At 39.9% G+C, this 23,461-nt stretch overlaps 2 protein-coding genes across 4 annotated transcripts in view; both read right to left on the bottom strand.

Annotated features, from left to right (window-relative positions):
• trpm7 (transient receptor potential cation channel, subfamily M, member 7) overlaps positions 1-3,457 on the bottom strand; it is a gene marked incomplete at its 3' end in the record, with an annotated part of 64,985 nt that extends 61,528 nt beyond the window's left edge. The window contains exon 1 of the mRNA XM_079664206.1: positions 3,239-3,457. Within this exon, the coding sequence (XP_079520332.1) occupies positions 3,239-3,241 (3 nt within the window). The 5' untranslated portion in view covers positions 3,242-3,457. The remainder of the gene's footprint in view (positions 1-3,238) is intronic.
• A 1,574-nt stretch (positions 3,458-5,031) lies between these two features.
• On the bottom strand, positions 5,032-21,992 carry sppl2a (signal peptide peptidase like 2A). Of its 3 annotated transcripts, XM_079663750.1 has the most exons (17): positions 21,781-21,992; positions 20,440-20,550; positions 20,117-20,299; positions 18,327-18,416; positions 18,042-18,175; positions 17,272-17,420; positions 17,081-17,177; positions 15,652-15,753; positions 14,377-14,458; positions 14,048-14,122; positions 13,400-13,456; positions 12,885-12,938; positions 11,663-11,762; positions 9,996-10,076; positions 9,332-9,492; positions 6,091-6,124; positions 5,032-5,498 (listed from the first exon to the last, which is right to left on the bottom strand). In XM_079663750.1, exons 1-17 carry the CDS (start codon positions 21,832-21,834, stop codon positions 5,458-5,460), a joined length of 1,605 nt encoding a protein of 534 aa, XP_079519876.1. In that variant the 5' UTR covers positions 21,835-21,992; the 3' UTR covers positions 5,032-5,457. The 3 variants fall into 3 exon arrangements, with proteins under 3 accessions (XP_079519876.1, XP_079519878.1, XP_079519877.1); XM_079663752.1 differs by lacking the exon at positions 12,885-12,938; XM_079663751.1 differs by lacking the exon at positions 6,091-6,124.
• Positions 21,993-23,461: the final 1,469 nt, after the last annotated feature.

Here is a 23,461-nt window from a genome sequence, read left to right on the forward strand (position 1 = left end):
GCCCACCGGAACCCCGAGGCATTACCAACAGATCAACGCACAATCAACCCATACAGGACATCTCTTTCTCCACATTAAGTGTTACACATTAGAATTGACTATTCTTGTCTGTCACATACTCTTCTTGTCTGTCACATAAGTGGCGCTAAAGGGAAATTATTTTGACCGAAGAGATTTAGATTTGCCGGCTAAAGGGAACTCTGACGTTGCCATTTTGTGTGCTTCGCGGATCCGCTCGGCTCCTCTCAGCTCCTCTCGACTGCTGCTCGGGTCTGCTCGGTCAGCTTCCGGATGAGGAGGCATTCGTTCGACCAATTTACAGAAGATAACATTACAAACATTTTTAACAGGGGCCATAATAGTGTAAATAATGTTTTTTTTGGCAGTTATGAATGTAATGTTTTCTACTTTTTTACATCTGGGAAGGCATTTGCCTTCATCAGATGGAAAGTGTCTTGACCAACAACTTAAGTATTTATTATAGCTATGCAGGGCATGCAAGAGAGCAAACACAAACAATAAAAAAACAAGTGAAATTAAGAATAAAATTGAAATTGTGCAATATAATATCGTGGTGTTTCATCTTATAATTCAGTCTAGAGAATGCACCAGACAGCATCTACAGTAAGACCTGCAAAAATCTAAATGTTCTAGGGGGAGGCCCCTCAAAACCTTCGTGCAATTTCGTCCGCGCGCATTTTTCAGGGCAATCTCTATTGGGCTCAGGGCCATCTGTAAATTAGCTTAGATGGCCAACAGGGCCGTCTCCCAAAATCCTTAATGTCATGCACTGAATGAGTCATTTTTAAAAGAGAAAAACTGTTTATCTGGTTCTGCTACAACTTAATACCTATAAGCTGAATATCTTTCAGATGTGAAGAGAAACAAGAGTAATGAGAACATTATCTTCGACATTTTTAACCATTTTCTGATATGATTGATTCATCCAGAAAAGATCATTCAAAGATTATTTGACAATAAAAATGATCAATAGCTGCAATATATAAAAATATACAGAAAACATGTCTCGATTTGCACATATTATACAATATATATGCCTCACGATACATTTAAGATATAGTACATTGGTATTCCTCCAGTGCGCTTTGTAAAGTACAAAGTGCATCAAGTCAGCTGCGTGTCTGACCAGGAGCAACAGTGATGGGAAGCATTGGGGGAGATCAGCTGGATAAGATCTACAGGGGAGCGCTCCACTCACAAAATCAACAAACTGAGACTGTGACTTTTTGTTGGAAAATACAGTCCAGCAGTGCCGCTGGAAAAAGCATTATCAGTCATCTTCAAATGGGCTTTTGTGTGTGTGGTGGACATGGATTACAGCATGAGATAACAAAGCTCACACACACACACACACACACACACACACACACACACACACACACACACACACACACACACACACACACACACACACACACACACACACACACACACACACACACACACACACACACACACACACACACACACACACACACACACACACACACACACACACACACACACACACACACACACACACACACACACACACACACACACACACACACACACACACACACACACACACACACACACACACACACACACACACACACAGCCCAGCAAAGTGATGCAAGACCACTTTCACCATCTCAAAGAGAGCTAAAGCCCGAGCTGATAACCAGTTCAACCATCCTCTATTACATAAGTGACTGTGCAATAATAGAGCTCCATTCCCAATTGGCAAAGCATTTCAAATCACACAGACTGCTCTGATGAAACAGACCAAAAATGATTCGTCAGCATTAATTAATTAGACTGCCATCAGACTATAAGACTGATCAGAGCAGTGCCTCATGTAAGCTGAGGCATGTGACCGGCTCAGACCAGCGCTATGGGAAATAATGCACCGAGGCGAAAGACAGGCACCGTGTGCACTGGCGTCTTAGCAAACAAAGTATAGATTTAACTCAATTTATAAATACCATATTGAGTAAGGATTTTCTACTCATCTTAACACAGTTAAATGATACCATCTGATGTATGGATCGGGCTGTTTAATTTAAGTGAATGACAGATGTGTACAGCTGCTGCTACTCTTATTAGATCCACATTATTCATTAATTGTTGTAGCTGCATAAAAGTGCCCACTTAAATGTCAATAATCACATCTTAAATTTAGGTTAGGTGATATCTTTAGCCTGTGGTATTCATCTCTGTGTAAAGAAACCATTGTGGGAAATGTTGGTAATTAATGAGGAAGACAGATAGATATGATGTCAACATTGTGACAATAAAAAAGTTACTACCAACATAAACTACCAACTCATTGTTATTGAACAAGACTGTGTGTATTATTAGAGTTGACATTGACAATAATACCCAGCTCTTGCACTGTGTAATAACAACACTGTGTGGCCATTAATGACTTTGGCTACATTTCATCTTCTCTTCCATTTACCCTGTGTATTTGAGAGCAAGAAGACTAGACAGGAAGTCGTTTGGGAGGTTGTGCTCGTCCCAAAAGGGGAAAGTTACGACTAACAAACACTAATGAGTCTTCAGCAATGTCTGCTGCAGGCAGGCCTAAACATGTCACCAAACCACAAAGAAAACATTCATGAGATAAAAAGGTCTGAGATAATAAATGCACTATTTCAACACCACTTAACTTTTCCCAGAGCTGAATAAAAGCGTTCAGTTTACTTGGCAGCCATTCAAGGTGGCATTGACTTGTTACTGGCATTGACTTGTTACTGGCAATGACAGCGTTTCTTGTCCGATATCTGGGACAGCTGGAAGAAACGGGTCTTTAAACAAGTGCCAGCTTCTCTCAAGTGCTCTCATTTGTTTGTGAAGCTCTTCACACTGGCAGAAAACCGCTGCTAACATCAGCCCGCTGCTAGTTAGCTTCGGTTAATAGCAGTTAGCTTTTAGCGAGCTAGCTATTTAGCAGGCTAACGCTCCGCCCGTGTGTGATTTTTCGGGTTTTCCTGCTAGACAGTGTGTCACGGTGTCTACTTCACTCATAACGTGGGAGTCACAGTGTGTCGGTAGTACACCGAGACAGCCAGCAAACACAGTAAATACCACCGGGGTGTCTCTGGGTGTCTGACAGGCAGCAGGCAGCATGCACGGGGGGACCTGCCACTCAAAGCCCCCGATCAGTCACGACGATTCTCAGCGCCAATTTGACAACACTATCAACCCCGGTTTGTTTCTCTGGGTCACATACCATTCTCTTCACCGTTGAGACTCAGGAAGAGCTGCGTCGTGGCTTTTATCCATCTATCGGCGGTGCTCTCGGTTAGCCTTGGAAGGAAAGCCCGGTGTACGTTTGAGAGATCCGCTTCGGCTGCAGCTCCAGCGGAAGGTTGCTTTTTCATAATTGTGCGACTCCCGACTGACGCTGCATGACGAGCGGCTGACTCAGCCCGCACTGTGTCACATGGCCGAGGAGGAGCCTGCGGCCACATGTGCGCTTTGTTTTAGTTCCTAATAAGCACAAACAGTCAGCAGAAACACACATTGTTTTAACATCCCCTCGTCCTGACGTACTTGTGTAAGCCTGTCTGTGCACACAACTGACATAGATGTTTTGTTTTTTTACCTCAGAGTCAATCAGACACAAATTACAATTTCATATCCATCCTTGGAATAGTTAGTGTACTAGTTAATAGTGGACTGACTTAATGGAAATAATATGTGTTGAGCTTTCAATGTTAGTCTCTCTCTCGTCATTCTTTAGTTAAAAAAGAAATCCTGCATTCATTTTAAAAAAGACGCAATGAGGATGTGACATGCACCAATTTTTGTTTACAAAATGCCATTAGATTGAACAATAAATGCCCAATGTGTGCACCATGATGGATGGTGCTGCTCCTCAGGACAAAATATGGATTTTACAAATTTACATTCAACATGAATAATAATTTAAAATAAACATTATTCTATGGGCTCCTTACCCCAGAGTCCATCGGACACAAAATTACAATTTCATATCCATCCTTTAAAGGTGGCCAAGATTTTCTTAAATCCTGACACATGATCAAAATGTAAATCCAAGCTAAAAAACTAGATATAAGAATTCGATTAACAGTTATTGTTTACTTACAGTTTACTTATTGTTATCTGGATGTTTACCAACCAAGCACAGTGGCAACAGTTTTTAACCTAGCCAACAAAAAGCGTTATTAATGGCTTTTAGCTTGTCTGTAAAGCATTAGTAAATTATGTATGGATCATTAATAAAGCCCCGGTAAGGGCGTATGAATAGAAAGTAACTCACTTTATTGTTTTCCATTAAATCGACTGATATCAATTCGCAAATATTTCTTTGTTTGTGATATCAGGTAACCTAATGCAAATAACGTGTTTGGCTGTCAATGAGTCTTTCTTTCATCATTATACTTACATGATTCTGTTTTCTTCAAGTTTGTCGAATGCTTGGTCGAATGCACTTATTGTAAGTCGCTTTGGATAAAAGTGTCAGCTAAATGCAATGAAATGTAATCATTCTCAAGTTAAATAAAGATGCAATGAGGCTATAACAACACACTTTTTGTTAAAAAAAATGCTATAAGATTGAAAAAAGAAAAGCCCAAGCTCCTGAGGACAACATAGGCATTTTACCAATTAACATTAAACATGAATAATAACAAAAACGTTATTCTATGGGTTACTCCAGAGTCTATCCAGCACACATAACGATCTGATATCTCTGCTTTAACTGCTTAATTTAAATGTCACAGTTGGCATTGTACCAGCTGGTACTCTTCACAATGTCAACTATCTTTATTGCAGAATACATTTTAAGAGGTTATTGATTAATGTTTGGCACTTTCTTGCCCCTGGCTATCTCACAAAACACAAAAGCCCCATAAGCCCTTTCCCTCTCCACTGGATCAATTTCTTCCTCAACAGAACAGTAAGTCACTGCTTGTGTGCGGTTTCTTTACAGGAAGGTTCTCTTTTCTGAAGTATATTTATTACAGCTTAAAAAAGTAATGAAGTACACATACAAGGACATTAAATACAAGGTAATTTAATATAAGGCAATGAAAGAAATCACATCATACAAACAGGTTACACATAAACCCCATAAGTTATCAAAAAAGTATCATATTGTAGCTAGAGTAATTTAAAACCCACCGTACCCCTGATGAAACAACCTTCAAGCTGAATATTATATAAAGTGCATTCTCATTCTGTTTTATTCAATCATCACCAAGGCAAAGTCAATGGAGTTTTCAGAACGTGAGCTTAACAGACCTTTCAGGCACTAAACAAGCCTACACGATATTTATTAGCCTTACAACAAACCTAAGTAGACCAAGGAACCTATATTGAGAGAATCTGTTTACATGGGTTTCCCCTGCTTTGCAAATTGAATATTAAAATGTAAAAAAAAGAAAAATGGCAGCCAGCAGTAGAGCCCATCATCAACACTGTGAATCAGCATTTTTCTCCTTCTACGCTGTAGTCAGTTCTTCCCTCTGAGGAAAAGAGACAAGGAAACGTAAACAACTTTCAATGTAATGTCTTGGATCATGAAATACACAAGACAAAGAGTTTTAAAAAATGTTTAAAGCGTACTGCACATATAACAGCAGGTGAGCAGTGCTTTCAAAAACAGCAGAGATAACACATTAGAATGAACGCAGGCAACAACATGCAGAGGGCGACCTGAGCATGTTGGTAGCTGCATGAAGGATGGAGTGATGCAAGTTACAATTATCGCTAAGTGGAAAAGATGCATGAACTATAGAAAGAATGACAAAACAACTTGGCAGAAATAAAAAGCTTAATGGTATTCCAGGGCCATGAGAAGATCTTCAGACATATCAGATTATGTTTCAGTCCACTAACGACACCTAGTGGTCAGTCATTGTAAAACACTCTACTGTTCTTTGTGTTTTTAAAAAGGGATAACATTGGTTGTGGTGTACATTGACCCTGGAACTCAAGGGTTAAAATGTCAAAAGAAAAAGGACCAAAAGAAGCTGATAAGAAAAGGTAAGGCACCGCAATAAGCAACACTATAAAGGCAGGAGCGATGCAGGGGAAAGGTCTCGGTTAGAATCACACCTGGCAGTAAAGGCTCCCTGGATGAGTCCAAGACCTGGTGGAGATGAAGCCAGGTCACAATTATATCTTTCTTACTCTTATTTTCCTTCTCCCACAAACAAGGACAAGCATCTTAACACAAACATACACATCAATACAACCTTCTCCCAGATGTTTATTTTTATTTAGGACCTCAGGGTACAAGTTGTTAGCAGAGTCAATGATGTATGCGTATTTACTAAACAAAAAGAGTAGAACAAATCACCCCAGTACTCAGATCTCTGCACTGGCTACCAGTAGCTTACAGAATCGATTTTAAAATTATATTGCAAACTTATAAAGCAATAAATGGTTTGGGACCCCGAGCCCCCCCAGAGCTCTGAGATCATCGGGGGCGGGCTTACTCATTGTTCCCCGGCTCAGAACCAAACACGTTGAAGCTGCTTTTAGGGCTTCACCAACGCTGAGTTCTTTTAAGTCGAGGCTAAAAACAGTACTTTTTAGAGCTGCTTACCCAGAAGCCCTTTAACTTGTCTTAGCACCTACCGTCTTTACAAAGTTGTTTTTAAACTATTTTGTATCTCATTAATGCATTGTTTTTATGAATCTGTTATTCCATTATGTTTATTTATTGTGTTCCTCTCTTACTATTATGTGTTAATGATCATGTAAAGCACTTTGAATTGCCTCTGCGTCTGAAATGTGCTATATAAAGAAACGTACTATAGCTTGCTATTACTTCCAGACAGCCTTTGTTTCTGAGACATTTGAGGTCACACTTAGTTATTTGTATGGTTTCCACGCAATAACTGCTACTAATGTTGGACTGAAAGTCATAAAAAGGGATCCAAAAACATTAGGAAGGGTTTAAAAACATACTTTTGTTGAAAAATAAGCTAAAATATATCAATAAAAAAAGACTCCAAGGTTTATCTGCTTATTTTATATAGTAAAATAAATAAGCAGGTGAACTTAAGTGACTAGCTGTTGTAATACGCAGGGCTCCAACAATTATTCAAGTTAAAGCAGAAAACAAAAAGGTTTCTGTTCTCAGGAATATTGAATAACCTTTGTTTTTTTTAAAGTAAGTTAAACCGTATATCAGTGTACCACTCTTAATTTCCCTTAAAATGTTATGACATTATAAACATAGTATTTAAGAGAATGCCTACATTTGTTGTAAAATGCCACTGCAGGTTATTAAATTAGAAATGTGACTTCATGTACACATATACACATATAGATGAGAGTAACACATACGTCACTTCCGGGTGAAAATTACGGCCCCGCCCCCTTTTGGGGGAAAACAACGCTGTCATTTGAATGGCGGCCAAAACAAATTCTTTGTTTTTGCCAATCCGATCAGACATTTTTGAAAACCGTGGATTTTTGGATCTTCAAAGAGCCCGATTACGATGGCCAGTCAGGCAAACAAATACATTAAATCATTGGAAATCGACAATCGGGCTTGATATATGGTTAAATTAAAATCAGTAGGCGAGGCCGTCATTTCGGCAGCTGTTACTCTCCTGAGCGAGGCAGAAAATAATAGTTTTAACATGCCAAAAAGCTGCTGTGTCGTTTATTGCACCTCAAACGTTAAAACAAATCCAGAGTTACGTTTTTCTGTACTTCCTCTAAGAAGAAAGGACAGTAAACGAAGAGCTCTGTGGCTTCAGGCTTGATCGCCGTTCAAATGACAGCGTTGGTTTCCCCCAAAAGTGGGCGGGGCCGTAATTTTCGCCCTGAAGTGACGTAGATGTTACTCTCATCTATGGACATCGATCGCCTACTGCTATATTGAACCATATTTCGAGCTCGCTCATCGATTTCCAATGATTTAATGTAATTGTTTGCCTGTCTGGCCATCTTAATAGCGCTTTTCCTGGTGCTCAAAGCGCTTATACACAATAGTGAGTGTGAGACTGGATGAAACGTCAACACACATGTCAGGTTTAGAACATGTGAATAACAGAAGTCTTTCTATTTCTGTACATTCAGTTCTCCAAAGACAGCACAATATCTAGTAGAGTAGGTCAATACACTTCAGGTGGTTGACTCACAGCGATTTCTAAAGGCTGAATGAAGTGCAATGACAGCAGAGTGATACTGTAGTGTTTGCTCAGGACCTCTGGTTGCAGAGAGCTGATTGATGATGACACATCCTAAAGCCTCGTGATCAAAAACTGAAATCACACTTTACATTCAAAACTGCTGATTATATTTCACTTTCTCTTAACATTAAACATCTCTCTCTTTCGGCTGTAGATCATGCATTAAAAAAGTCTAAGATTTGAACGTGGTTCACATAATCTTCAACATTAAGACATGAAGCAGGAAAGTAAAAGGGAAAACGGCTCGGAGTAATTTCCCTTGATGCAGTTTTTACTTTCTCTTTACAGAGCCTCATCTGCTCTGGTGAGACTGGCTCCCGCTCAGTTTTCCCTGCATGACAACACAGTTGCTGTGTCAACTGGAAGTAACGCAGGTTATGTAACTGGCATTGTAAGGGTGAGCTTTTCCTGTTAGAGTTACAGTACAGGGTGTACTTTGAGGGTTTGTGACTCTGCAGACCGTTTACATGCAGAAGAAGCTTCATAACACACAAGGGGACGGGTAATAATAGCATGACATGGGCCCTTTAAACCAAGTAAAACCTGACCTGCACGAAGTCTGCAAAAATGAAGCAGCAAAGTCTCGGGGCTGGCCTGGGAAACTGGTTAGATGCTTTTCTTTAATCTGTTGTGCATTAGCAGCAAGTTAGCATAGAGTGCCACAGTGATGCGTCGTAACACCCGGAAGTAAGTTAGCATTTTACCACTTCCGGTTACTTCGACAAAAAGCAATGCAATTTCTCCATAGGATTTGGGAAAATAGCTCGAAATAAGGTCTGTGGTTGACACACATTGAAGAGACAGATCACGTTTTGTTCAGCCGGATAATATCCACATGTCTACCCTACTTTTATAATTTTCTAATCATAAATCTAAATTGATAGATTTATGATCGATAGATTTATGATTAGAAAATGATCCGGAAGGAGTTTGCTTCCGGGTTTTAGGACGCGTCGTCACTGTGGCACAAATATTTATAACATCCTCCTAGTGACTGCAGTGATAAGCCTTGCTGGGTACTTGACGTTGAGGGAAGTTCTTCAGAAACACACTGAAAGATTTGTAAAAGAAGGGAGGTTCCAACAGGAAGTTCCACTCCTGTGCCAACACTGTGAAGAATCCCTTTGAACTCTCTGTCTCTGTCTCACCTCATAGGTGGTTCCTGCCCAGAACTGCCTCATCTCTCCCCGGCAGGCAGCCACCACGGCGCAGGTGATCAGGGTGAAGGGCACCAGGTAGAGTAAGGCGGGCTGTCCCATCCCAGACAGCAGCATCACTGCAAACGTCAGGATCATTCCCAGAAAGTAGGCTGCAAGGAATCAGAGACGGACAACAAAGAAGCAGAGAGAAAAGGTTAACCTAAGACTTGGAACACACAGAAACATCAGATTTTGAATCCAGTGAAAATGTAAAAGTGTATGAATGAATTGGTTCAAATGGGGAGAAACCACCTTGTGGAAAGATATCAGCATTTTATAATAAAGGTATTGAGAACACTAGAAATGTGATGAATGCATTTATAATACTGTAAGATCTTTCCACACTAATGAAAAAGGAAGTGTTAGTGTGTTCAGTGGAGCAACAAAAAGGAGTAAAGCTAAGATGGATATAGGAAATATATAGAAAAACATGAAATGTACAGTATTTGATAGTCTGACAGTGACATACTGCTCACTTTATCAGCAATACTGTAAACCCTGCCCTTATTAAGGGCTGTAATCAAACAGCACTTAATGTACGAGATGCATAATCAACTTGAACACATTTCAGTTATGTTAACAGCCGGTGCATTACAGATCAGCTGAGGTGTACCTATGCAGCAGCTGACGAAGTAGACCTTCCTTCTGCTGTTGATCCACACATCAAATCTGCTGCAGTAGGCCACCAGGAGACCTGTTGGACCAATCAGGATGCAGAGGTTGAGAGATGCAAACATTCTTGCCATTATCATTTCATTTCTTAGCACAAAATCACTGCTGCAGTTTGTTGGGGGTTGCAGGTGGTTGGTGTCGATACCTTTAAAGCTTAAATAAAGAAACACATAGCACTCATTTTAAACCAGCAAGTGACTTCAAACACACGGTTCATTTAATGGAATTCTTCACTATATGCATATTTGAAACTAAATATATACAGAATTTTGCATTGCTGCCTTTATTGGACAGAGTATTACTCTCTGGATCTTGTGTTTTGGTGTTTATTTCATTATATTACATTTAGCTGCCGCTTTTATCCAAAGAGACTTACAATAAGTGCGTTCGACCAAGAAGAAACAAACTTGAAGAAAACAGAATCATATAAGTACATCAGGTTTCATAGAGCTAAAACATTTCAAGTGCTACTCAACTAGCTTTAGATAAGCCAGTCCTTTATTAGTGTAGGAGCCATTTCCTTAGTTTATATTGTGTTATCTTTTTAGAGTACATAGCCTGAGATTCTGTGGTGTATATTATTTATTATTTAATTTGAGTGTGCAACTCCTGCAGGTCGAGGTGCTGCAGCCTTCTGGTGTGGCTGACTGAAGCAAACAGTTTTTAGACCTTGCCGGTTGGGAGCGTCACAGCTTGGTTCTCGTTCCTTTAACATTGAAGTATCAGTTTATATGACAAATAGTTTGTTTAAAAATGTTTATTTATTTTTGCCTTTCTTGGAATAAACTATCTTACTTTTCAATCGCATCTGGACATTTCTATATTTTTTCTCTCATACTACAAGCGTCTATTCCTCGGTCAGCCCCACGAGTGAATCACAAAAAACTAATGGATATCGTGGTCACTACAATTACTATATAAGTGCTTTGTTAGTCATGTTATCGCTCGAGGTGGAGTCGAAAGAGATGAGTTTTCAGTCTGCGCCGGAAGATGTGTAAGCTTTCTGCTGTCCTGATGTCAATGGGGAGCTCATTCCACCATTTTGGAGCCAGGATAGCAAACCCACGTGTTTGGAATACATACATATGGACAGGTATCATTAGGATACTGACAGTTTGTGAAATGGACAGCGAAGTTATTGTGTTTGCATCAACCGAAAACATGTTAAAAGAATCTGGATTAACTCCACAATCATGAAGAACAGAAGATTATCTCAATAAATAAGCTTTATATTTCTCTCCGAGTTCAAACACTGAAAACCACCAGCCACTGCTGTGTATAGGGCTGCAACAAACAATTAATTTGATAATCGATTAATGAAACGATTAATCGATTTGAAAAAAAAACTTTGCGGACATGTTTTATATAGGTATGGCTCTACAATATATTACTCAAATATAGCATGATAGGTCCACTTTAAATGTCTCCAGTACCGATAAAAAGGCCGATAACGTTGGAGCTTAACTGCGCGTAAAACACACGTGATGACGTCACCAACGAATCGACGACTGAATTAGTTGGCAACTAATTTGGTCGTCGATTAGTTGTTGCACCCCTAGCTGTATATCAGGCACAGTTTCAACAGTGACGATGACACTTTAACCTGACCTGGAACAATGATGTCTCCGTAACCCAGGATGGAGAACTGCATCATACACAGGTTCTGCGCCCAGGCGGAGAACCGTGGGACGCGCATCACCACCGGGAGCTGAGGAAGCAAAAGAAATGTTATGTTAGAAATGACAAATGTGACAGTAGAATTATTGTGTTGCATGCATCCAAATACAAAGAGCTGTACATTGTGTTATACTACTTAAACCCAATTCTCCACTCTACATATATCACTCAAAGCTGACATTTTAGTCTACAGTATGTTGCTTTAATATTTTCTTACTGTCATCTGTTTGCCATCTCAGGTACACCTTGGCTATTTACATTACATTACATGTTACTTGTTAGACGGCTATCCCAATTTGACTGAATATATTTGGTCTATCTTTCGGTTCACATAATAAGATACCAAGAGATTTCAGGTAAGTAAACAATGGTTGTATGAACTGCTCTCAAAAGTCTGAATGGCAGTCACAAATACTCACAAACATACCATCTAAAGGTTCACAGAATACCCTGCTGAAAACTATTTTTGTTCTGGGCACACAGATGTTTACTTCTGTAGTAACAATGTCCCAGAAGAAACCTAAGATCCACCATCTTAAGCTGTGTTTCATGAGGAATCCTGGGAGAAGCACTGCTTCAGTTATCCAGCAATGGCTTACAATTCCTTTACTGAAACCTCCTGGTACCTCTAACTGAAGAAAAACACTTTCATGCTAAATCAGTGTTTACCCAAATGGAATATAAATGAAGACTCTTTTATTTGAAACCCCCTTGAAAGCGCCCACTAGAAATATAAAAAAAACTGCTAATAAACTGATTATGCTTGAGCAGTGTTGAGAATGCAACTTGAGAACCCTAAGTGTGTTTTTCTCTCCCTTGCTTCACATTTTACTTTAAGTAAAAAGCGTATGGTATATATGGCACTATGTTTTCAAAAGGAGGCAGGTAATAGGCAACGGTTGTTTATAACTAAAAACAAAGGGCAGGTTGGGCAGTAGGGATGGAGAAAATAAATCAATGCAGCATCGTTTGTTTGTATCGTAACATTGTAGCCACAGAAAAGCGCCATGTGCTGATCTTTTATTGAGTCATCTGAAATTCGATTTGATACTAAACTTTGACAAAGTACACTTCTACAACCCCAATCCCTTCCCACCCACCTCATGGTGTGGCTTTAAGAGAAGAAGTGGGTGGTGAACAAATCAAGCCTTACTTTCTCAGAGGGAGCCTGGGGTTCAGCCGGGACCTCCACCATGTTACCTTGCGTCTACGACAGAGCCCACCCAACCCCAACACACAGTTAGTCAATCAGTCTGTCGGGCGCTCAGGGCGTGGACAACAAGCAGAGCAAAGCACGACGGGTGTTAATGAAGCCACGACAGAGTGAAGGGGAGTTCCACCAAACGTAGCTTTGAGCTTGTTGTCCACGACTTGAAAACAAATGTACTCTATAATTATTAACTCAGTCTCGGGATAAAGTAAACAATCTTGGCTGTCGGCACTGACAAAGCGATCCCAGGAGAGTAAGAAGTGCCTGTTTTCAGTCATGTTCCTCAAATCTAAAGCACTCATATATTTCTGTCATGATTCTAGATATTTACAACGACAACAAAACAGGCTGTGCATTCATTTTTGTTTTTAAACCAATCATCAGTCATGACAAAAGTGAAAGGAATGAATGTGGAATTAGATATTTGTGCATTTGGTGGAGTTCCCCAACAGGCTCACCTTCTCTCCCGATGCATCCGGGCCCAGAGCCACCTGCACCATGATGCTCACTCCATTCTGTTGATAGAGGAAGCCAAACATTCATATCATGTTACTCTTTAGTATACACACTTGTCAGGGATGTTTCATTAGCTATTTATAGGCAACATTGGGCAGAAATGTTTCAAAGGTGCGCCATATTTAAAGTTGATAGCTGGCGTACGTTGTGGGTGCGCACTGTGATATAAATAACAATGTTTCTGTGTTTTGTCTGTATGTAACCTTTTGGCTTGAATGCTATGGTTCGTTTTTTTGAAGGAGCTGCTTAAACATCTCCTATTGAATGATATTAGGTATTTTTATTTATGTAGTTGTCTGTACAGTTCGTATTGTTGTTATCTTTTTTCTTCTTTACTTGCTTGTAAAGCGCTATATAAATGTAATGTATTATTATTATTACAAAGCATCACTCTTTTCAATAACAATGTGGATTTCTGTATCAGTGAAGTATGTTAACTAGATGCCAACACCATTTGAGGCAACTAAGAATTTTAGTTGAACTAAGAACACATTTGAAGTTGTTTTCGAAAATGCTCCAGCTCCGAGGGAAAACAAACAAACAAACAAACAAACAAACAAACAAACAAGCAACCAAAAACACGCTCATACCTTTGTGAAGAAAGGAGTGATGAAGACGAAGAACACGTCATACAAAAGCAGGAGGCTCAGCAGAATCACACAGATCTGTGCCATGACATGATGGGAACAAATGCAGATTAATTATAGACAAAATACTCACAATGCTTTTTCGTGAACGCCAGTGACGGTAAATATATAAAAGTCTGTGATATTGATGCACAGAGAAGATTATCTTAAATATATTAACTGAGAGGGGGGGGGGGGGGGGGGTACATATAGACATATTTAAAACACAGAATAAAAAAGAGCCCTAGAATCAAATCAAAGGATGAAAGAACAAAGGGGCTGGTAGGAGGCACCTTGAAGTTGGACAGGGAAATGGTCTTCATGAAGTTGAGGCAGAAAGCAACACCAAGGAGGTCCTGCAAGATCCAGATCCATCTACAAAGAGACAACAAGGGTTATAGCTTTTGTTATTTTTAGGGGGGAAAAAAGGAATGCATCAAGTCACATGTTGTTTGAAACAAAATAAAAAGTGTGAAGAATTCTTCCAGACATAGCTTGGAGCAAGACGGATGATTAAAAATGTATTTGCAGCCTTATGTTTGATAGGAGACTTTGGCTTCGTCCCTCCTGTTGACGTTCAGATTCAAAATAAGATCAGAAAAGAAACACAAACGGTAGGCTGGAAATGTTATCTGTTATTCTGGGAACACTGACCCACCACTAAATATAATGAGCTGCAATTACCCTTCCAACGTAATTAACACCTTGAACTTCATCAACAGTGTGAGTGGCGTTATTATAATTTAAGCCAATTAATTTTATATTTGGAAAATGCTTCCTGAAACTATAGTCATAATTCTTGTCCCTTAGAACATTTACTCTATATCCTCAAATACTTATGAAGGTTTACAATAAAACATATTTTGATTCAACATGCTTTCCAATGTAGTATTAAATGATATGTAATGTAGTATGTCAACATGCTACCATTAAGACATTACGTTCTTCATACCATGGTGATAGAAATGAAAAACGGCACAATCACTTCCTGTTATAAACGAATAACATTGACTTGGTTGATGCAATATTAAAAGGAGAGCTGCTGCATTGTGGGAGTTTACCAGACTATTTTAACCATGGATGTATAATAAGAACTGGATACAGCGTGGGAAGCGGGGCCTCGTTCATTCCTATGAGAGTTGTCATTGGCGCATGAAGACAAAATGGCCCAACTTTTGGGAGAGCGAAACGTCACGAAAGTAATCATATAATCTGTTCTTATTTTGCATCCATGGGCAGAGGTACAACAAAAATAAAAAATAATAATAATTATCCAACACACATACTGGGTAGTTTATTTGATTAAAAAATAATTATCCAACGATTTACAGACGTGTCTTTCCCAATGTTAGTCAATGGGAAAAAGTATTTCCGGGCCCAGCGACTGATATGGAAGTGTAGTACCGCCGTTTGGCCACAACAAATATTTTCTTCAGAGACCGGAGCACTTCCTTTGGGCTTGATTTTAACCAACAAGCATTTCCTGCTTCACCACCGAAACTGCTGCGGTGTTATTGAAACAGACGTAACATGTGATGGTTGTGTGTTGTGTGTCCCTGTCACAGTACCTGTCCTCATTCCTGTAGACCCCCCATACCACAGCGATGGTAATGCACACAGCAGCCAGTATGATGGACCTCACTGAGAAGTTGTGATTTCGGATGGAGAAGCTAGAAAAAGACAGAGAGTTAGGATAAATAGACTTTCAGCAGTTGAGGCTCCTCTGCAATTTAGAGACAAGTTAACACACACACACACACAGAGATCAGTTTCACATCCTCCCACTGTCACCACAATGTCTGTTTTCATTATATTTACAACAACGAAAAGGAAGCAGGATAACAAGCTGTCTATTTATCGATCACCTTTGCTCCATTTCAGCACGAAAGATTCAGCTCAAACAAAGCAGTGTTGTTTATTGTTTTCATTCAACGGTCTGGTGACATTCACATGCATCACGGCCAACCATGTTGTTGTTTTTGGTATTTTTCTATATATAAGTTCTAGAAGAAGGAGGTCAATGTCCGGCAGTGGCTCAGTCAGTAGGGGCTTGGACTGGGAGCTGTAGGGTCACCGGTTCAAGTCCCCGAACAGACCTAAAAGTCCCAGTTCACCTCCTGCCCTGCCGTGGTGCCCTTGAGCAAGGCACCGGACACCCCCCTTCCCCACGCACTCCCATTGATCCCCGGGCGCTGTACAATAGCTGCCCACTGCTCCTAGTACTAGACTCCTGGTATTAGGATGGGTTAAATGCAGAGAACAAATGTCACTGTGTGTGTGTGTGTGTGTGTGTGTGTGTGTGTGTGTGTGTGTGTGTGTGTGTGTGTGTGTGTGTGTGTGTGTGTGTGTGTGTGTGTGTGCGTGTGTGTGTGCTCTGCATGTGTGACCATTAAAGAGGGTTTCACATGGATGTATAATAAGAACTGGATACAACGTGGCAGGCGGGGTCTCGTTCTTTTCTGTGAGAGCTGCTGATTGGCGCATGAGGACAAAATGGCCCAACTTTTGAGAGAGCGAAACGTCACAGATTACCCGTCATGCCTGGCTGTCAGAGCAGAAGTACCCGTATGTGCACTCATAGAGCATGCGCAGTTGAGTTGCCCCTTAAGCCCCACCCCCCCACTGTCAGATGTGCGTTCACAAATGTTCACACTGGGTAGTTTATTTGGTTAAAAAATAATTATCCAACGATTTACAGACGTCTCTTTCCCAATGTTAGCCAATGGGAAAAAGTATTTCCAGGCCCAGGAACATCACTGACTTGCAGTACTGCCGTTTGGACACAACGAATATTTTCCTCAAAGTCCGGCGCACTTCCTGGGGGCTTGGGGTTTCATCCCTCCCAATTCTATTCTATGAGAAAAATCCTGAAACCATGCAGGACTTGACTATGTATTAACTATTAGTTGAGGACACCTCATGTGTGTTTTTCTGTGTGTGATTGCAAATGCTGTTTTGTTTTTTGTTTTTTTTTAATGGAAAGAGTGATGATCATACCTCCCAGTGCCACAACCAACTAAATCCAACACTGCATCGAAGCAGCTGAAGAGGGCAGAGGCAGACGCCAGGCAGAAAATGACGATGATGACGTAAACTGGGGGAAAAAGGAAACACACATCACGTAAACTCCAGATATTATTACTCCCACAGAGCACAACAAGAGATGTTCTTTTCCCCCTGCCACTCACCAAGCACGCTGTAGAAGAAGTACATGAGCACCAGCATCCCACACATCAAGGCGACAAAGAAGACCACTTTGAGAGGTGAGTAGAGGAAAAGCTCTCCGCTGTCTGCCTTGCTCTCTCCCCCTCCTCCTGACACACCGTTCAGCCGGTCTCTGTCACACACAGGAAAGAAAACGTTTGGTTTTTGTTTAAAAAACTAGTACTAAGGTAAAATCCAATACACAGGGGGTCGAACATAAAATTGTTAGCAATCAGATATGATAGCTCTACTTTAAGAAAGCATGTTTTGACCCCTGCTGTGTCTCGTTTTTAGTTCGAAGTGAATTCACCTGACTCTCTGCAGGGGGGGTCATCATTAGTGTAAGCTGAGGGTCTCGGCGTGCTAATAGGTAATTTAAGCCTTTTGCTGGCTGTCTGTCTGTCTTTCTCTGCAGCTGTCTTTCCTTTCCTGCTACAGGTGGATTATTATGCTGATTTATTCTTATGCCTTGTTTTGCACTTTACAACACCTACACTCACACATACATCACTCATGAACATTGACACCACTGATTATACTGACATCAACACCCCATTTATTGAGAATCCTTTATTGGCACTTTAATTTAGCTGAATAACATTTTTTTTTTGTGAAGAGTATGTGCTGTTAGTGCTGGCCTAAGAGCAGTCGTATAACACCACATAGTAACAATTTAGCAATTGTGTAATCCTCCAAAATGTGTTGAGTTTGATTGAATAAAAAATGTTTAGATACTGCTCTGTATCCGTCTTACCTCTCACATGTCCCGCTCCAGTATCCACCCAAGGCGATGGTGACGATGGCAATGAGTAGCATGACCGCAATGCTTGCATCGATCTTTGAGTTTGGAGGAGCATAAAGCTTCGCCTGCATCCCATCACCAAACACCTGAAAAAAAACAAATCACCACACACACAAAGAATAAACGTTTAAAGGGAAACTGTGCATCCAACTCGACCTTCTGTATCAACTGATCCTTTATAAAAGGGGTGGTAACATGACCAGATTCAATGGCAGCGGAAAATAAAGGCTTTCTCACCTGCTGTGCTTCGAGGAAGTCCCTGTACCTCATGAGAGCCAGAGGAATATGGACCTTTGCATACTCAGAGTCATTGGCTGTTGGAGTGGTCTGTAAAGGGAGAAGCATTACCATGTGTGGGGGAAACTTCTGAAGCAATTGGAAACAGGACTCAGAGAGACACGAGGAGGGCTGGAGCTTTGATGGCAAACACTGACTGTTTATTCGGAGCTTCGGGCGGAGAATTCACAAGACATGTCACGAGCCACGAGCTGACCACACGGTTGAGATGCCAAATCAATTCTGAGGGTTCTCCTCTCTGGTAGGAGGTTTTAACTAGTTTGCTGAGGGTAATCAACATTCTTCAATAGAGAGACTAAACAGCTGAAGACACTGAATCACTTTAGTTGTCGCTTATGGCTTAGAGCAGGGTTGTCAAACTCAATTTCATCCCGGGCCACATCAGCATTATGGTTGCACTCAAAGGGCCGGTTTTAATTTACATAAATATACATATGTAAATATATAATATATATTAAATAATGTATTATATTACATTGTTGGCCCCGCATTGGATTATTATCAGATCTGGTCATATCTTCCTAAATACCTACGTCGGAAAGCAGAAGTCTAGGGCAAATAATTGAAAATAAATATTCAACAATTACACCAATTGTATTGTACATTATATTCTTTGCAAGCTCTTGCGGGCCACATAAAATTAGGTCGCGGGCCGGATTTGGCCCCCGGCCTTGAGTTTGACACCCCTGGCTTAGAGGATCTTACACCTCGGGGTCATCAAAACCCCCGAGAAGGATGTGTTCCAGGTGTCCCACAACAATAAACTATCTCTGACCGAGAGTTGCCCGGTCATAAAATGGTAACAACAACAAAATGCTAGGGCAGCCCCTCCTTAAGGTTGGGCATATGCGTCAACATGCAGGGCAAATTATTCCCTGACACCATGAACAAACTAAATGCCCTTGGTAGAATTTCTTATCTTGCCTTTGTTGAGTCATTTTATGCATATTGTGTATTTTATTGTTAGATAAATCACTGACACCGATACCCAGAAGGTAAACACAGTCACATGCCTGGGCCACTGTAGCACTGCACTTCTGTATCTCTGAATGAGCTTGTTCAGTATTTTCCATCATTTAAAGTGGACCTATCATGATATATTTGAATAATATAGTGTAGGACCATACCTATATAAGGCATATTTATACTTTTTATTTTTCAAAATACCAAACAGATCATGCATTTGAGCCATTCCTCATTTCGCTCAATTTAACACTGTCTTTGCATCGGCTGATTCTGTGAGAACAGCACCATCTACAGGCCTGGCATATGTACTACAGCGTCTCCAGCGCTTTCCAACGGCAATGTCCGTGGCTGTCTCCTCCTGATTGGTGGAGTTGGCCCAATAGCCGTAGCGCCACTTCTGTGACGTCATAGAAGTGTTCAAATCTGGATCAGTCTGTATCAGATCCGTTGCAGCCCCTTTTTTAGAGATTTGGGTATGGAGGAAAATAGAGAGGGTTGTGTTTTCTGACACTTGCTGAATTCCCTGGAACACCGGGGACACATATTTATGTATAAAAGATGTACAAAAGTGCATTTTTGCATGATAGGCCATCTTTAAGCTGGAAATCCCCACATTCCTCCCACTGGTGTGTCACTTCCTTATTTCAGAATCAGTTCTGCATTAATCTTACATGTTACATTAGTATTTGATTCACATAGTTGGTAGAATAAAAACCTGAAATCTATTTAATAAATACAGATTTGTGTAACTCTAATTGACCTACCAATGCTTTCTTGCTGGCGATGAGTAGAGCTGTAGCGTTGAGGCTCTGAGCAACCCGAGCTTTCTGGCTGAAGTCACAGTCCCCCCTCATGACCACCACCGCTTTGCCATTTACCAAATCTGGATTGACCCCAGAGGTGTTACACAGCACGGTGGAGGTCAAATTCACCAGTGGATACTGCAACTGGAAAAGTGAAGATACAAAGTGAAATTGTGAAGTCCCATTTTAACTTTAGAAAGACAACTATCGTATGTATGTTACTGTAAAGAAAACACAGGTATTTAATTTGAGGTTAAAATGAAAAACTATTTTTGAAAACTTACGGCAGCATCAAGGGTTTCTGACAGGGGTGTCCAGGAATGATTGTGGACGATGCAATAATCCTTCTCTGTATTTCCATTTGAGATGTGCAAGATGGCCTCTTGGCAGTTTATCTGTTGGGCAAGAGATTTCTTATTGTTATTTAGGATTGATTTTGGAATCAGGACTTGTTTTGAATTGAATGGTGATCAATCAAAATGATTAAAATCAAATCACAAGATAACATAAGATAAGATAACAGTTACTTCTGTAAACTCAGTAACCTATCTTTAAAACAGTTTCACTGTAGCCATATCGATTGAGTTCTCCTGTAAGGGGCCCTCTGTTTTGTGTTGTTTTTCCATATGGCTTTGTTCATCAATAAGAGTACACCAGAAGATCATTCCTTAAACCACAAGCTCATTGGTATTCTTACCCCTAACCTAACCGATTGTGTTACATCAACCCTAATCCATAAAGCATTTACAATCACACATGACCCGGATCATCCAATCTTGCAGCACTTTATGACCTTCCTTCTGGTGACAGGTACAGAAATTCATTATGCGGAAAGACAAGTTTCAGCAAGAGCTTTACTGTCCTTAATGCATTGAAGCGTTGAATAAATAACCTCTTAAATTACATGGCATAAAGTATATAGTGAATGAAGTGTTAACACCACCTCCCAGGATACATTTTACCTTTATTTAAAAGCTACTGTGTTAATGTGTTTTTGTCCCTTTAATCTATTCGTAAATTAAAGAATATTCAAATATATTCTGTATATGTTATAGTGTATATTATCCTCTTCTGAAGATATGCCTTTATTACTGTAAACATGTATATATTTGCTTTTATTGTTTATTTTTTTGGGATTTTTAAGAAATGTTGTAATTCTTCTTCTTACACCATGACAACTTCCCAACTTGGGATAAGTACATATCTATCATTTCTGAAATAAATGGCCATGTTGGTGACCTGACAGTGGACGTCGTGAAAAGACCTTTTGTCAAGCATAAAGTTAAACCTCAGTGTTAATTATATAAATAATATTTTAACACTCAACATGTCACATGAGTGAAACTCAAAAACTGTAGGTTTCTGGCTTGGACTGGTCTAGCTGAGGCTAACTGAGCTAACGCTAGCTCGTCGGAAGCAGTCAGTTTTCCCTTTTGTTTCCCCGGCCCGGACATCACGGTAACATAGTAATACAAATGTATTGACTACATATTAACAATATAATTTAACATTATAGAGTCAAAAGAGTCACTCTTTTTGTGTTTTTCGACGTTAAGTCCTGCTTCAAGGCCTGTTAGTTAGTTAGCTTAAGCGCTGTTTCTGTTATTAAAATCCATTCACTTTACCTGCGATGCCAAAAAAATGACCGAGAAAAGGACGATTTTGACAGCTCTGTCCATGTTGGTAACATTCGTTTAGTTACGGAGTCCGGCAACATCCAAATTAATTGTCTTCTATACCGCACCGACACTGTTTTTTGTCCACTAAGTTACTAGTATCTTCATTGCATTTTGTTTAGCTGTGACTGCTGGGCACTTCCTGAATTGTCTTGTGACACATGGGCACAGTGACCCACTGGTTTCTGTTTCACCTCACAGCGTCGCAGTAAATTACTTAAAATAATAAATAAGTAAAAGAAGCAAATATAACATAATGCTGGAAAACTGTAAAATATAACATTTTAAATAAAAGACCTGCATTCATAGTAAAACGTGTCAACTATTATCAAGAATATCTAGGCTACTTTAAATGAGAAACATAATACTGATTGAGCAGTAAACTGTTTTTCTTACACACTCTGTGTAAAGTAACAAAGTAGCTACATTTACTCCAGTAGCCTACTGTACTGTACTTTTGTGAGGGACTTGTACTTTACTTGAGTATTTCAACATTTTGCTACTTTACATCTACTCCACTACAATTAATAGGTAAATAGTGTACTTTTACTCCACTACATTTATTTAATACCTTTAGTTATTTCGTAGATTTAGAGTAATATAATCAACACTTAAATAAGACTGTAGTTATACCTGGAGTAAAATTCACAAGCTACCCTGCAGTACAGCATCTGCCAACCAGGGTTCGAGTTATAAACTGAGCTCTATGGGGGTCTTTAAAACTAACGCGTGCGCACGCACGTTTGGAGTTAAATGCATCAATCTGGTGCACTTTGAGGGGAAAATAAAGAGATAGATCTATGGAAACACCCATATGAAACGTATACATTTCAATAATCATAAAATCATAAGAACATGGCCATAACCAATAACATACCATATCCAATATTAAAAAACATTGAAACTTGTTTATTTATTTATTTTCGGTTCATTTAAAGTTGCGAGTGTGTCTGGGCTCCTGAATCAGCCTCGCCTGTCTTAAAAGTGTATCTTACCTTTTTTCATCTATTTTCTTAATTTGTATTCATGCATATTTTACTAATCATCCCCCCTCAAATGGAAATATGTGTTTACATAAATGGAGACCAAACCGTTTGAGACCCACTGAGATAACTGACTAAGTTAACTATCTAAACACTCAAGAGTCCTTAACCTCACCAGGGGCCTCATTTATAAAAAGGGATATACGCTCAAAAAATGGCGTAAGCCAGTTTCTACGCAATGTTTGCGATTTATAAAATACTAACTTGACGGGAAAATGTGCAGTCCTCCACGCAAACTCTAACCCATGCGTACGCACCAAGCACAAAGACGGGAGAGACGAGAAACTGCGACACCATTGGCAGAAGGAAGAATGGAGAGAAAAATGTGGAAATAATACCATAAATAGAACCTCTCATTGAAGAATTTATTTTCACAAATTGATTAAACCCAATCTTTAAATGATTTAACAAACGCCTGTTTGAGACTCCTCGGTGCACACAAAAACATAACTTGGAGAAATAAATAAAACGGAAATGTTATTGCTCACCCCTCGATTATGTTCTCTTGTTAAGAAATGTATTCTCATAAATGATGCGGTAAACAGAAGGACGGAATTACTTTAAACTGACGCCGTTTTGCATTTCTA

Source organism: Notothenia rossii (assembly GCF_949606895.1).
Source record: "Notothenia rossii genome assembly, chromosome: 2".
In the NCBI taxonomy this organism is placed as follows: Eukaryota; Metazoa; Chordata; class Actinopteri; order Perciformes; family Nototheniidae; genus Notothenia; species Notothenia rossii.

What these genes read in the sequence shown, in the direction of transcription:
- sppl2a (XM_079663750.1), bottom strand. Translation starts at nt 21,834, where the DNA reads ATGGACAGAGCTGTCAAAATCGTCCTTTTCTCGGTCATTTTTTTGGCA. An exon ending in TGGAGCGGGACATGTGAGAG is followed by an intron (nt 17,421 to 18,041) that starts GTAAGACGGATA and finishes TGTGTGTGACAG; the next exon opens with AGACCGGCTGAACGGTGTGT. An exon ending in CTTCGTCAGCTGCTGCATAG is followed by an intron (nt 9,493 to 9,995) that starts GTACACCTCAGC and finishes GATTCCTTGCAG; the next exon opens with CCTACTTTCTGGGAATGATC.